The sequence below is a fragment of the Eubalaena glacialis genome, chromosome 10 (assembly GCF_028564815.1).
Source record: "Eubalaena glacialis isolate mEubGla1 chromosome 10, mEubGla1.1.hap2.+ XY, whole genome shotgun sequence".
In the NCBI taxonomy this organism is placed as follows: Eukaryota; Metazoa; Chordata; class Mammalia; order Artiodactyla; family Balaenidae; genus Eubalaena; species Eubalaena glacialis.
In genome coordinates, this window is record NC_083725.1 from 4,515,470 (window position 1) to 4,529,027 (window position 13,558).

Below are 13,558 nucleotides of genomic sequence, written 5' to 3' on the forward strand. Positions count from 1 at the left end.
TCAGTAGTTGTGGCACGCAGGCTCAGTAGTTGTGGCACACGGGCTTAGTTGCTCCGTGGCATGTGGGATCTTCCCGGACCAGGGATTGAACCCGTGTACCCTGCATTGGCAGGCGGATTCTTAACCACTGGACCACCAGGGAAGCCCAGGTTATCCATTTTAAATATAGCAGTGTGTACATGTCAATCCCAAACTCCCAATCTATCCCTCCCCCGCCACCCTTCCCCCCGGTAACCATAAGTTTGTTCTCTAAGTCTGTGAGTCTGTTTCTGTTGTAAATAAGTTCATTTGTATCTTTTTTTTTTTTTAAGATTCTGCATATAAGTGATTTCTCTTTCTCTGTCTGACTTACTTGACTCAGTATGACAACCTCTAGATCCATCCATGTTGCTGCAAATGGTGTTATTTCATTCTTTTTAATGGCTGAGTAATATTCCATTGTATATATGTACCACACCTCCTTTATCCATTCCTCTGTCAATAGACATTTAGGTCGCTTCCATGTTTTGGCTCTAATATACTTCTGTATTAAGCACTGACCTCCTCCCCTGTATTATATTCTGGAGCAAAATGCGGTGAGGATAAATTCCAGAATATTCATGATTTCATTTGGACTTCAAGTGATAATATTGTTACATGCTAGTGAATGAACAAGTTAAGTCTAAATATCTAGTAAAAATATTGTGTCTCTCTCTTTTTTTAAAAAAATTACCAAAGCAAAAGGAGACTAGGATTTAATCATAGTTCTGTTAGTGTTGGGAGTCTTGGTAATTTTCTCACTTTACACAGACAATTAGAGAAGTTGCTTTAGGGTGGAATTTAATGGCAAAAGAGACTCCAAAAATAATGAAGGAAAATGTCTTGCAGGAGTGGTTTGATGTGACTCACTACTTAGCTCCCATCCATAACTCTTCTTCACTGGGTATGTATGGCAAAGAGAGTTCAGAGGCCATATTCCTTTGTTTAAGTTATCTAAAAGTATAGGGAATAAGTCCCAATTAAGGGGAAATGATGCTGGTGTTGTATTGTTCTCATATATGGGTAATGTGTTTTCTCTCGTCTAATTCATGTCTTTAATTCTTCAGAACCTGATTTGATAGAAAGATGTAAAAGGACCAATTACTACAAGGGGCTAAGTTGCTTCTGTACATGTTGGAAGCAGGAAAAAGTGAGAAAGAATTATTTTTTGTCCTCTTATAGGTAATTTTTACCAAGATTCATTTAAATCCAAGGGAACTCTTGCTTTTAATCTTAAAAAAAAAAAAAAAAAGGAAAGAAAAATGGGTTCCACGTGATCAGGGCTTGGACTAAGCAAACATTTTCTTCTTCCTCTTCAAGTCCTGTGGGAGATCGAGGTTGGTAAGGCTTCCTGGCCTCTGTGACGGGGATAGTGTTACTGAGGCCCGTTATCAGTCACACCTGATTGGCTCCCAGGCCAGGTTGATGAAGATCCACGGCACAGCGTTTGGCTCCCTCTAGCGTTGCTGAGCTGCCTTTGGTCATTTCCCCTGACTTTCTGTGTCCTCACTGCCAGGTGAAAAAACACGTGCGAAGCTTCCACTCGGAAAAGATCTACCAGTGTACGGAGTGCGACAAGGCCTTCTGCCGCCCTGACAAGCTGCGGCTGCATATGCTCCGGCACTCAGACCGTAAGGACTTCCTGTGTTCTACGTGTGGGAAGCAGTTTAAGGTAGGAGCCAGCAGGCCGCCTGGGTGTTCTCGGGCCACTGAGATTGACAAGCTGAGGATGCGCCTGCCCATTTCATGGGTGTATCATCGACGCTCAAAGAACGGACTTGAGATGTACTTTGTGCCTCATGTTTGACTTAGTTGTTAAGATAAAATTAAGGGGAAAACTCACCTTAATTTCCCAAAATAATTAATTCAAATCCCCAGAGTACTAATGCACCTTTTACAAGAATCCAAGTGTATAATGAATGAACTAAATTGCTATCGAGGAACTCCTAAGAGGACAATACATTTACCCACCAAATTTTTTACTGAGCACTTATTAAGTGTAAGAGCCTGATAACTGAGCCCTGGGGCATGAGGACTGTCATCCAACAGAGGTGGGAAATCTGTGGGATGTTGAGAGGGCTTAGACTATTTTGGGGAATGTTAATGACTTCCAGGATTAAGATAAAAAATAAAAGTATCAGAAACGTGCCTGGAATTTAGAAGAAAGCAACGGAAAAACCCACGGGAGACTCAGAGATAAGAGTTAAACAAATGTGAAAATGGTAAAATATGCTTCGTTGGGAAACCAGATGATTCTGCAATGATGTCAATGAGAGACACTCTGCAGAATATGAGTAGGTCATGCTGTCATAGAAACTGGAAAAGAATCTGAAATGGATTCAGGAGGGGAGAACTAATTTTAAAAGGAGGCATTTGTGTAGAATGTGGAGGTGGTGGGGATGCCTGGCATGGCACCTCTGAACTCAGCATGGTTCCAGATACACGGTGGTCATTCAAGAAATGTTTGTTAAATAAACGTGCTGAAAAATGAAGTAGTTACAGAAACATCCTTGTACCAAAATGTGGAAAGAACTGGTCTGGTAGAAAGGTTCAAAATCTTTATAAGACCAATAGCAGTGTAATCGTATGTCCAAGAGCAGAGCCTCACTGGATAAGGGAGCTGGCATTTTTGGAATTTGTTATTATTCAGGACAGGCTCTGCTTCATTTTCTGTCTGTGGACTCACATCAACATGTATCACTAGAAGATTAGATGATCAGACTAAGAGCTGTGACCTAGACCATGTGCCCATCCATAGCAGGCAGTGTAACTGCTTACTTGAACTGCTAAATTTATATGATGAGAGATACTTACTTAAATTCATTTGGGATTTAGAGGAATGTCATTATGTGTGTTAAAACGTGTTGTAATTGAGAACACACATGGCTTTGTAAATCCAGTATTACCTATCATTCATTATCAATTTGTCTTGTAGTTCTTTTTTTTTTTTTTTTTTTTAACTTTTTGGCTGCACTGCAAGGCATGTGGGATCTTAGTCTCCCCGACCAGGGATGGAACCCGCACCCCCTGCAGTGGAAGTGTGGAATCTTAACCTCTGGACTGCTAGGGAAGTCCCTGTCTTGTAGTTCTTAATACCAAACTTATTCCATGTGCCCTTTGATCACTTCTACATAAATGCAAAACCTTTCTTCTCAGAAATCATTGTGTAGCTTTCAAACTGAATGGTCATTTTCAAGCAAGGCTCATTGGAATGCACTTACTTGCGAGCGAACAGAGTAATTCCCAGCCAGGGTTGCCGTGTCCTCGGATGTAGCCTGGTGGGTTGTGTTACTGCTAACTTGTATTGATTTTTTTTTGACCCCTTCAATTAAAAATCTTCTACTCCCACTCCCCACCCCTCTGCCTTCTCAAAAATTCTCTCTAAACAGCGAAAAGACAAACTACGGGAACACATGCAGAGGATGCACAACCCTGAAAGGGAGGCCAGGAAAGCCGACCGCATCAGCCGCTCCAAGACGTTCAAGCCGCGCATCACGTCCACCGACTACGACAGCTTCACGTTCAAGTGCCGCCTGTGCATGATGGGCTTCCGGAGACGAGGCATGCTGGTCAGTGCCAGGCTCCGGACCGCCCGCCCCTGCTCAGGCGGTGGCTCTGGCACTGTATTCTGCACTAAATCTGTCCCTGGGTTTCGTCCCTGGCCGGGGACAAAGCGGAGGCGAACAGTTCCCAGCTTGGGGCTTCTCTCCCCGCTGGTCGCCCCTTGCCGCCTTTGCTATGGTTCACTTCTGTTGTCTCTTGGAAGAGGTCTGTTGATCACTTTTCGTTGCTCGTGTTGCTTTGCTTTGCCCCTCTCCGGCTCTGCTCTGTGCTCCCTCTTCCTGTTCTCTTCTGTGTTCCCGAACGTACTCTCTGGCGGGGTCGTTGCCTTGCAGCCCCCCACACCAGTTGTTCCAGATATGACACGGCAATAGGAGGGAACTTTCCGCCAAGGCAGGGTATGCGAACCGGGTTAGCTGAAGCACCAGGAGAGCCGGGTCTCCGCTCTCGACTCATGTGGCCCTGATGACAGTTTTTGCAGAATATATCTGTATCTCATTCAGCGTCCTCGATAAGGCCAGGGCACTAAATAATGAAAGAGAGGCTTGCATCAGGAGAATTCTTGAAAGAAATTCCTGCTAGTGTGATTTTCCTTTTTTCCACCAGCAGCTCTTTCAGTCAAAGGCTATCGGTGGAATCCACAGCAACCCAATTCACCTTCAGTAATTTGCTGAATTACTGTTAACTCCTGTTACTGCGTCGGTGTCAGAGGGACCTGGCAGTGCTGGTTCTGGCCAAAGGCCTTATGTTTTGGGGTGTTGCTTCAGAGAATTTCAGCTGCTCACAGTCGGTATCGGAGGTATTTTTTCAGCGTCTGCTTGTCACGGGGTCTCCTCTTCTCATTTGCTTTTTTTTCCTTTTAGGTAAATCACTTATCAAAGAGGCACCCAGACATGAAGATAGAAGAGGTGCCAGAGTTAACTCTACCCATCATAAAGCCCAACCGTGACTACTTTTGTCAGTATTGTGATAAGGTAAAAGGAAACCGTCCATAGGAGGATACCTCTGTGGGAGCCCCACTCAGGGCCAGTTTGTCTGCATGTATAAATATATACTAGGATCTCGCAGTTTCTCTTAACAGATGGTTCCCTGTCTCTCAGTAGTCTTCCATTCAGACAAGAAAGGGCTAGAAGTGCAGCCTCATTTTAAGCCAAAATTTTTTTCTTAAGAATTAGTCAACTGTGTTTTTCTTGTTCCTTCTCTCTGTGATTTTTGCTGTTAAAGAAGAGGCTTATTACCAAGAGCTTAGTATATGAATTCGTTTTAAATTCCTAAGCTCTAAAATGAGGGTGTTTGTCATCCTACTTGTAAAATATAGAGTAGATTTTGGATTTCTAGGAGATTGAGTAGGACGTGAAAAAGTCTTGTGGTGGAATACTCTGTTTGTACTATTCCATTCTTGATTTTTGCATAGTTACAAAAAACACAGGAATAGAATATACATTTATTGTTTCGTTGTAATATTGTTTCCTTATACAATGTCAGCTGTATCAGTTATAAGCTGTGTATAAGTAGTGTCAACTTAAAAGTAAGAAACATTTTTTAAGCACAGATTCACCACTACAGGTTCTAGTTTCTATTAGACTTGCCATTTTGGAAGATTCTTTGGCATCTAGTAGTCAACTATGTACATCACATGAGAGCTTTCACAGAAAGACTAAAGGGTGAACTGGCCTTAAAAGAAATTGTTTCTATGACTATATATTCACCTCTTAAACTTTAGGGTAAAGGTAAAGGTGTTTTTACTATTCCTATCTTAGATGTATAAATTCAAGGCAGATGCCTCACATATCTATGTTATGTTCTTACGTTATTCTGATTTATGTTATAGCCTCATTATCCTTCAATATATCTGTTAATATATTTTATTTTGGACTACGTGAATACTTTTTCTCATCTCCTTGTAATGAAATTGTTAGATTGCCTTAAGCAAGAAAGTGGAAGTATATACTGCTTTCATGGCAAAGCTTTTGAATTTGCAGGTTTATAAAAGTGCCAGCAAGCGAAAAGCCCATATTCTGAAGAACCATCCTGGGGCTGAGCTCCCACCAAGCATTCGGAAACTTCGTCCTGCTGGCCCTGGAGAACCAGACCCCATGCTGAGCACCCACACCCAGCTCACAGGCACTATAGCTACCCCGCCCGTGTGCTGCCCTCACTGCTCCAAACAGTACAGCAGCAAGGTACGGGGAAGGCTTTGGACCACGTCGGAACCAAGGTCATGGTTTAAGGGAACATTGCTTAAGAGAAGATGGTACTTATCCAGATGCCGTGATGGCGTCTTCTGAATTGATGGGGGGCTAAAGGAGCTGCTTCCTGAGAACAGGGAGCATAGCACAGACCGGGAAGAGAATACGGTGGACTTTCCCGGGAATTAGTGCCATCTGAGCACTTGAATGGTTTCCTTTTCCCTTGGCCCGAGGTGGGTCTCCGATTTGAGTATTCTCTGCTCGTGGTTTATGAGCTCAGGCTTGCAGCAGCGCTATGTAAGAACTTAAATGATGGTTCTTGAAAAGGGGGTCATTTTTGCTGTGGGGCTTGTCATTGATTGCTGCAGGTATTGGTGGGATCAGGGGATGCAGGGAGGTATTCTGACCTTGCCTGAGAGCGTGGGGGTCACACGAGTCTTTACTTTCTTTCCAGCGTCTTCTTTTTTCCCTTTCACACCATTGTCCCGCTTCAGGAAGGGCAGGCAGAGCCAGTGTCGCTCTTTTTTTTTTTTTTAAACGTAACATGAAGGACTCTAGGAACCATTGGAGGGCTTGCATTTGAGAAAGATCGAAAATAACCTATTCTAGTAATTCTTCTCGGTTTTTGCCATCACTTTTCAGACCAAGATGGTACAACACATTCGAAAGAAGCATCCAGAGTACGCCCAGCTCCCCAACACCATACACGCACCTCTGACAACAGCCGTGATCAGCGCGGCTCCAGCTGTTTTAACTACAGACAGTGCTACCGGAGAGACTGTGGTGGTAAGTGTGTGACCGGTAAGAGCGACTCCTGTCCTCTGCTGCCCATCGCAGCTTCAGTGCCAAGGCCATGTCTGTCTTGGTATTTAATTGGCTGCAGATGTAGCCCACCACCCTTCAGGGTTCTATACCAGGCATGATGCTTAACGATTGGGTCTCCCCGTCGGTGCTTTCCAGAGCTCTCTGTAAAAGGAGCAGGAAATTCTCAGTGCTGCTTGTTCACTGCAAGATTGTCAGCACCTCCGGGGTAACTCCCTGGGCCTGACACAGACAGACAGCTAGAGGTATATCGGTAATCTTCCAACACCTTCTTAACTCTGGCTATTTTTCTATCTGAGCTCAGGGCTTATTTGTGGTCCCATGATCCCACCAGTTAGACAAACCAACTTTTTGTAGGATTTCAGAGCACCGGAATAGCTACAAGCAGCAGTGTTATCAGCTGATGCGCTTTTTTGTGATTTTTGCAGACAACAGACTTGCTAACCCAGGCTATGACGGAACTGTCCCAGACCTTAACGACGGATTACCGAACGCCGCAAGGGGACTACCAGAGAATCCAGTACATTCCTGTGTCGCAGTCTACATCTGGTCTACAGCAGCCTCAGCACATACAGCTTCAAGTGGTGCAGGTGGCCCCGGTACTGTCCTGCGTTTATTTCTCTTTACCTGCGTGAATGCCATATTGCCACCAGCCAACACAGCAGCTGGGGTCAGCTAAAACACCTAATTCTCAGAGCTGGGACTGGGCCCTACATACTGTGCATGTCAGCTTGGAGTCTAAGGCATTTGTAAAGCCCTGGCTGTCGAGGGCTCTGGACTCAGCAGTGTAAGAGATTTCTGTCAACGGTATCCAGAGATATTTGGCTCCAGTGTATACCACTATCCTGCCCTACTGCAGGCCAGCACTGAGCCTCTTCTGAACCCTTACCCTGGGCCCCAGGTGGGCTACCTGGTGAGGAGCCCGTCTGATCAGCCCCTACCCAGGCATCGAATGATGTCTATCAGTGGGAGGTTGTAAGGAATAACTGTGAATTTTGAATATCGATTAGTACCTTACTAGTAGCAAGTTATAACTGTTCCTTCTGCAAGGTAATTAATACCTCATTCTTACTGATTCAGGAGCTAAAAGAAAAAAGTCCTCCCAGAACTATTGTTTCATTTAATTATACTAAGGAAATGTACTCAAGGCACACATAAAGAAACGTTTTGCTTTGAAATAAATTGGACTCTGAAAATTTAAAACTAATATGAAAGCAGGAAAGAGGAAGTTGCCACGGTCATTGACTATTCTTTATCTTTTTTTTTTTTTTTTTTTAATAAGAGGGTTCTTAATTTTAGGCTTTGGAGGAATCTATGAATCCCTGAAGTTGTCTGTAAATTATGATATATATGTACATTATTCTAGAAAAAGGGTCTGTACTTTCACCAGATTCTCAGAGATGTCTGTGATACATAAAAGGTTAGGAACCACTGTTCTAGTGGTTAAGTGTGACAAGCTGAAAGCAAATTTTCTCCTTTGATCTCTTTTAACTGATAAAGGGTAGGCCATTAAAATTAATTGAAACTTAAGGGAAAAAAGATTTTTGATTCCTAAGAGCTTCTCATTCAGCTTCTTATTAGGAGCTGTATTCCCTCATCTCCTCCTCTTCCAGAATGAAATCGCGTTACTGTCTTATGGTTAATAAGCATAATTTTTAAAACTATTTTCTCCCCTGATGCTTGCCAGCTTGGCCCCGGTGTGGGCCCTCCGGGAGCGAGCCCTGGCTCTGAAGCCCTGCCTGTTCTGCTGCTGGGATGTTGTTTTAGCTACACCTTTTCTCTGGAAGGCTTTCCTTTAACCTTAATCGGTGTGGGTCTGGGTTTCTCCTCCCGCAGGCCACTTCCCCTCACCAGTCCCAGCAGTCCACGGTGGACGTCGCCCAGCTCCACGACCCTCAGACCTACACGCAGCATGCCATCCAGGTGCAACACATCCAGGTCACGGAGCCCCCCACCCCGGCCGCGCCTGCCTCCCAGGTACGCTGCTCCAGGGACTAGTCTCAGGTTCATGTGGCCTCAGGGACCCTGAAGATGTACTAAGAGCGAAGACATGTGATCTTCAGACCTGGTCTCCTTGACTATGGAAATGATATCATTATTTTGCGGGCCTTTAAAGACTCTTATCTCTGCCTCCAATTTTTCTGTTGCTGTTAGGGACGCACTTCCATTAAGTGCTTAGCTTCCCCTGTCCAGATGGAGCCCTGGGCTCTGATCTCCTAGAGACAACATTGGCCTTTGCTTCCTGTTCTAAATGGCTGTATGACAGTCGGCAATTGCTAGGTTGTTTCTATAATTTTGGAACAGTGACTTTGTAGAGTATTACTGTGTTTGTGTGTTAGAGACTATCATTGAGATAGCAGAGCTACATCCATTCAAAAAACGTTTATTAAATTCTTACTCTTTGCAGGAAACTTTTCTAGGTCTTGCCCTCAAGGAGCTTAGAGTCTAGTAGGGATATAACACCTATATATAAGTAAATAGGGCATGAAATGAAGGTGTCTGAGCCATAAAGGATGCCTGTAGACCCACCTCTGACATTCCCGGGTTCCAGAGCACAAATGAAGGCCTGCATACCATCATCCTGAGTAGTTAAAAGTTTCAGTCAAGTTCACAAATCATTAAATAAACATGTTCTATCTTCCCTGCTTGACACAGGTACTTTCATAATGATAAAATTGAAAAATATACATAAAGTAACAATGGATACTAAATAACATGGATAGTGCCAATTCAAAATTAAATGCATTTTTCTGCCAAACACATGGCTGGCGCTGGCAGCGGCCCGGTAGGGGTGGGAGGAATGCAGGAGAAAGGATGTCTCTCTCTCTTTTGCTGGCTCCAGTTGCTGTGGAATCCATAGGATAAACATGCACTTTCTCTGCCTTCCTATTTCTTGGGGGTGGGGGGAGGCTTGACATCTGATTGCCCCTCCTTCCCCCCCCCCCCAGTAAGGTTTCTGGTGACTTCTCCCAGCCCAGGACAGGCAGCCTCTATCCACAAGGGGCTGTGAGTTTCCCACGCCCACTCGCTTCACACTTCTAAGTTTCTCAAAGGAACCCGAGGCTGGAGGGCCAGGGCAGACTCAGAGTTCCTTGTCAGGATGAGGTGGCCCAGGGACAGCCGTCCCCAAGCCTGCTTCCCCTTTCTCCTCACTCAGGCTCCTTCCCGCACTCACAGGGCCTGTGTACCACGTGGACACCCCATCCCATGTGTCTCAGCTCCATCCACACCCCTGCAAATGGCGATCCATGGCCACCCCTTTGGTCCCAGGTGCCCGAATACCGTTAGAGGGGCCACATCCAGGAGACAGGACCCCTGCAGGAGGCCAAGCTTAGGGAAGAGACTTGTGCGGGTCCCAGAAGTGGGTGCAGGGCCATTTCCAAGGTCTGTGAGGCCTCACGTGAGAAGGGCACAGCTGGAGAAGGGCCAACCAAGATCCCTGCAGGGGTCCCTCTGGCCTGGGTCTGAGGACCATGTGGATGTGTCATTAGGTTAGCGGAGTTCAGGTGAGGGCAAGACGGTGTTCAGCAGGGAATCAAGGAAAATTTTATAGAAGTGGTGTTTGAATTAGGTCTTGAAGGAGGGGTATGATTTTGATATGGTAGCTGGGGAGGCATTATGATCTGAACATGCTCTCACTCTGAGTAAAGACACAGAGGTGGGAAATTGTGGTGTATTTGTAAAGACTGTGTAGGTTAGTGACAGGAGATGGTGTTTGGAAACAGCACCGGAGCTGGAGCGTGGAGGGCCTGAATGGCAGATAGTGGGGCGGGGGCTTTATCCTGTAGGTGGGATGTATCCCCGTGTTTATCTCTACTAACTGGGGGAGTATCCAGTGCACATCAATGGGGATTCTGACTTCCGGGTTCTACTTCAGTTTGTGTTACAGGTTAGCTTTGTGACACCGGCAAGTTATTGGGCTTCTCAGGTTTTTTTTAATGTCATGAAGATAATTATACTTTCATTCATTTACTTTTATAACAAGCATACGGAAATTAAGTTTTTGGATACCCTTGTAGATAATCCTTTGGAAACTAATTAGGATTTCCTAGTTATGATTGCTTGTCATTAATTCTGTTCTTATTTAAAATATTACTATTTTAGCAGTGCTACCTTCAGTGTTACAGTACCCATGATCACGATGTACTTTCTTCAGTGGCTAGTTGACAGTTTAACGCATCCTGGTCTCTTTTCTCTCGAGGTGGCAGGGCAGCCGCTGAGCCCCTCCCCGCAGCAGTCTCAGCAGGGGCTCAGCCCCTCCCAGGTTGCAGGCAGCTCCTCGCAGGGCCAGGCCCTCCAGCAGCAGCCCCAGAGCACCACGGTCCAGCACACGTACCTCCCCAATGCCTGGAATTCCTTCCGCGGCTACTGTAAGTGAGGGTGGCCCTCCTGGGTGTGGGTGGGGAACCTGCAGCCATGGGGAGGAACTTCATCAGCTTTATCATCCATTTTCTGGCTTAAAGGATCATTGGCCATTTTCTACACTCTGTAGAGCTTGTACTTCAGTGAGTTTCATGACACAATTCAAGGTGGCGTCTGATTCAGGGCCACCCTGAAATGACATTTTTCCAGGACTTCAGGAATATTGCTGGAGGAAGTGTAGGCAGGTGGTTTAAGTAATAGAGTAGGTGGATTGAGGGTATGAGGTCATGATTCACCTCTTCCACCAATATTTACTGAATATCACTGTGCTAGACCCTGCGTGTACGAAAAATTAATACTGACATTCGTATAAGTAACACCACGCAATAATAATGTTAGCTAACTTTCATCAGGCTCTTACCATGTGCCAGGAATGATTCTAAACTGCATCTATATCACATCCAGTATTCACAACAACCTCCTAGGAAAGTACAATCGTTACTTGCATTTTACAGATAAGACAATTTAGACACAGCGCAACTCGTCCAAGGAACATAGCTACTAAACGGAGTCCTGGAACCCAGGCAGTCTGGCTCCAGAGTTTACACTGTAAACCAGCCCACTGTGCTGCCCCTCCTAACGAGACAGTCTTGGGCTCAAAGAGACCATTATCTCGTGGAGATAGATGTATGAGTAGCTGATTTCAAAACCCTGAGGTTAGTGCTACCAGAAGCAGTTTAGCCTGGCTGCCAGAGGTCAAACAGGTAAAAAATCTTGGTGGGGACAACAGCCTTGGGTATGAGCTGAAAAGTTTGAGACCCTTATCATTGAAGATCTGGGAGAAACAGTAACAGTTAGAGCTCAGTAGTAGGCGCTAGGAGGAATAAGGGCTGTGTTGATCTCTCTCCTACTACTGATTTCTTTTTTTGGGTCTGTCTCTGCTGTGATTGATCTTTGGCTGTGTTATGTAGATTTGGTGTGGAGACCAGGCTCAAACACTACCATTTAGTTATCTTTACCATCTATTCTCCTAAATATTGGTGTTCACAATGAGAGCTGAGTCTAGTTTCTGTCAGGGAAGGATTCCTCCTCGTGATAAATCCCAGTAGAATCCTGGTAAATAGATAGACATTTATACTCAGTTTAATTCCTGTGAGAGTAATGTGGAAATGATGCTGACAGCCACTGTAATAATAGTAAGAACTAGCATTCTAACTTGATGAAACAATCTGAAAATTTTTATTAGGAAAAAAGTTTAAAATATACAAAAATAGGGAATTCCCTGGCGGTCCAGTTGTTAGGAGTCCGTGCTTTCACTGCTGAGGGCCCGGGTTCAGTCGCTGGTGGGGGAACTAAGATCCTGCAAGTTGCGTGGCACGGCCAAAAAAATATATGTGTGTGTGTGTGTGTGTGTGTGTGTGTGTGTGTGTATACACACACACACACACACACACAAAATAGAACAGTAGAATGAGCGCGCCTGTACCCATTATCCAGCTTCAGCAGTTATCATGGCCAGTCTCATCTGATACGTACATGCTGTCATCCTCTCCCAGTCTTCCAACTATATAATAATTCATATCATTTCATCCATAAATATTTTTTAAAAAACCCCACAACTGTAAGTGTCGTTATCACACCTAAAAATAAATTACAGTAATTCTTTAATACCATCAAATATCCAGTGTTCATATTTCTGTGATTATCTCATAAATGTCTTTTTTAAAAAATATTTTATTTATTTGTTTATTTGGTCGCGCTGGGTCTTAGTTGCGGCAGGCGGGCTCCTTAGTTGCGGCAGGTGGGCTCCTTAGTTGTGGCTTGCGAACTCTTAGTTGCGGCTTGCGAACTCTTAGTTGCGGCATGTGGGATCTAGTTCCCTGACCAGGGATTGAACCCTGCATTGGGAGTGCGGAGTCTTAACCACTGCGCCATCGGGGAAGTCCCATAAATGTCTTTTTAATGGTTGGGTTTTCAAATTGGGTTCCAAATAAGGGCCATACATTGCAATCGATTATACCTTTTGAGTTTCTTTTAATACATGTGCTCGCCTTCTCTCTTTTAAGTTGCAATTAACATATTGAAGAAACTGGGTCATTTGTTTGTAGAGTTCCCCATATTCTGGGTTTTGCTGTTGACATCCCTGTATTGTCATTTAAGATGCTTTCCTCTGTCCCTTTTATTTCCTATAGATGGGCAGTTAAACCTAGAGGCTTGATCAGATTCGGGTTCAGTTTTTTTCCCCAAAAACACTCCATAGCTGTTGGTGTGTAGTTCCATCGGGAGGCACATAATGCTTGTCTGTCTTTTTCCTTTGCTCCACTATTTCAATAGGGATTGCAAAGTTGTCATATTCTATCATTCTTTATACACTTATTGCTAGAAAACTTCCACAACGAAAACAATTTTACCTTAACCATCAGGTTACTCTGAGGTACAATTTGTACAGGAACGGCAGAATAGATACTTTAAATACTCGGCTCATCTATTTACCAGTTTTCAAAATAGTGAGTTGTTTCCTAGTATTATCCAAGGTGACTGATGCCGGGCATGTGTGTGTCTTAGTATCGCTGGGTACTTGCGAATTTCAACCCACTGGATGTGTT

The 13,558-nt window shown here is 44.5% G+C and overlaps 1 protein-coding gene across 3 annotated transcripts in view; it reads left to right on the forward strand.

Moving 5' to 3' along the window:
- PRDM10 (PR/SET domain 10) overlaps positions 1-13,558 on the forward strand; it is a 125,048-nt gene that overhangs the window by 106,045 nt on the left and 5,445 nt on the right. For all 3 annotated transcript variants that reach the window (XM_061202300.1, XM_061202299.1, XM_061202301.1), the window contains exons 13-20: positions 1,535-1,690; positions 3,408-3,587; positions 4,443-4,553; positions 5,562-5,762; positions 6,411-6,554; positions 7,019-7,189; positions 8,427-8,567; positions 10,792-10,960. In XM_061202300.1, coding sequence (XP_061058283.1) covers positions 1,535-1,690; positions 3,408-3,587; positions 4,443-4,553; positions 5,562-5,762; positions 6,411-6,554; positions 7,019-7,189; positions 8,427-8,567; positions 10,792-10,960 — 1,273 coding nt within the window. The remainder of the gene's footprint in view (positions 1-1,534; positions 1,691-3,407; positions 3,588-4,442; positions 4,554-5,561; positions 5,763-6,410; positions 6,555-7,018; positions 7,190-8,426; positions 8,568-10,791; positions 10,961-13,558) is intronic.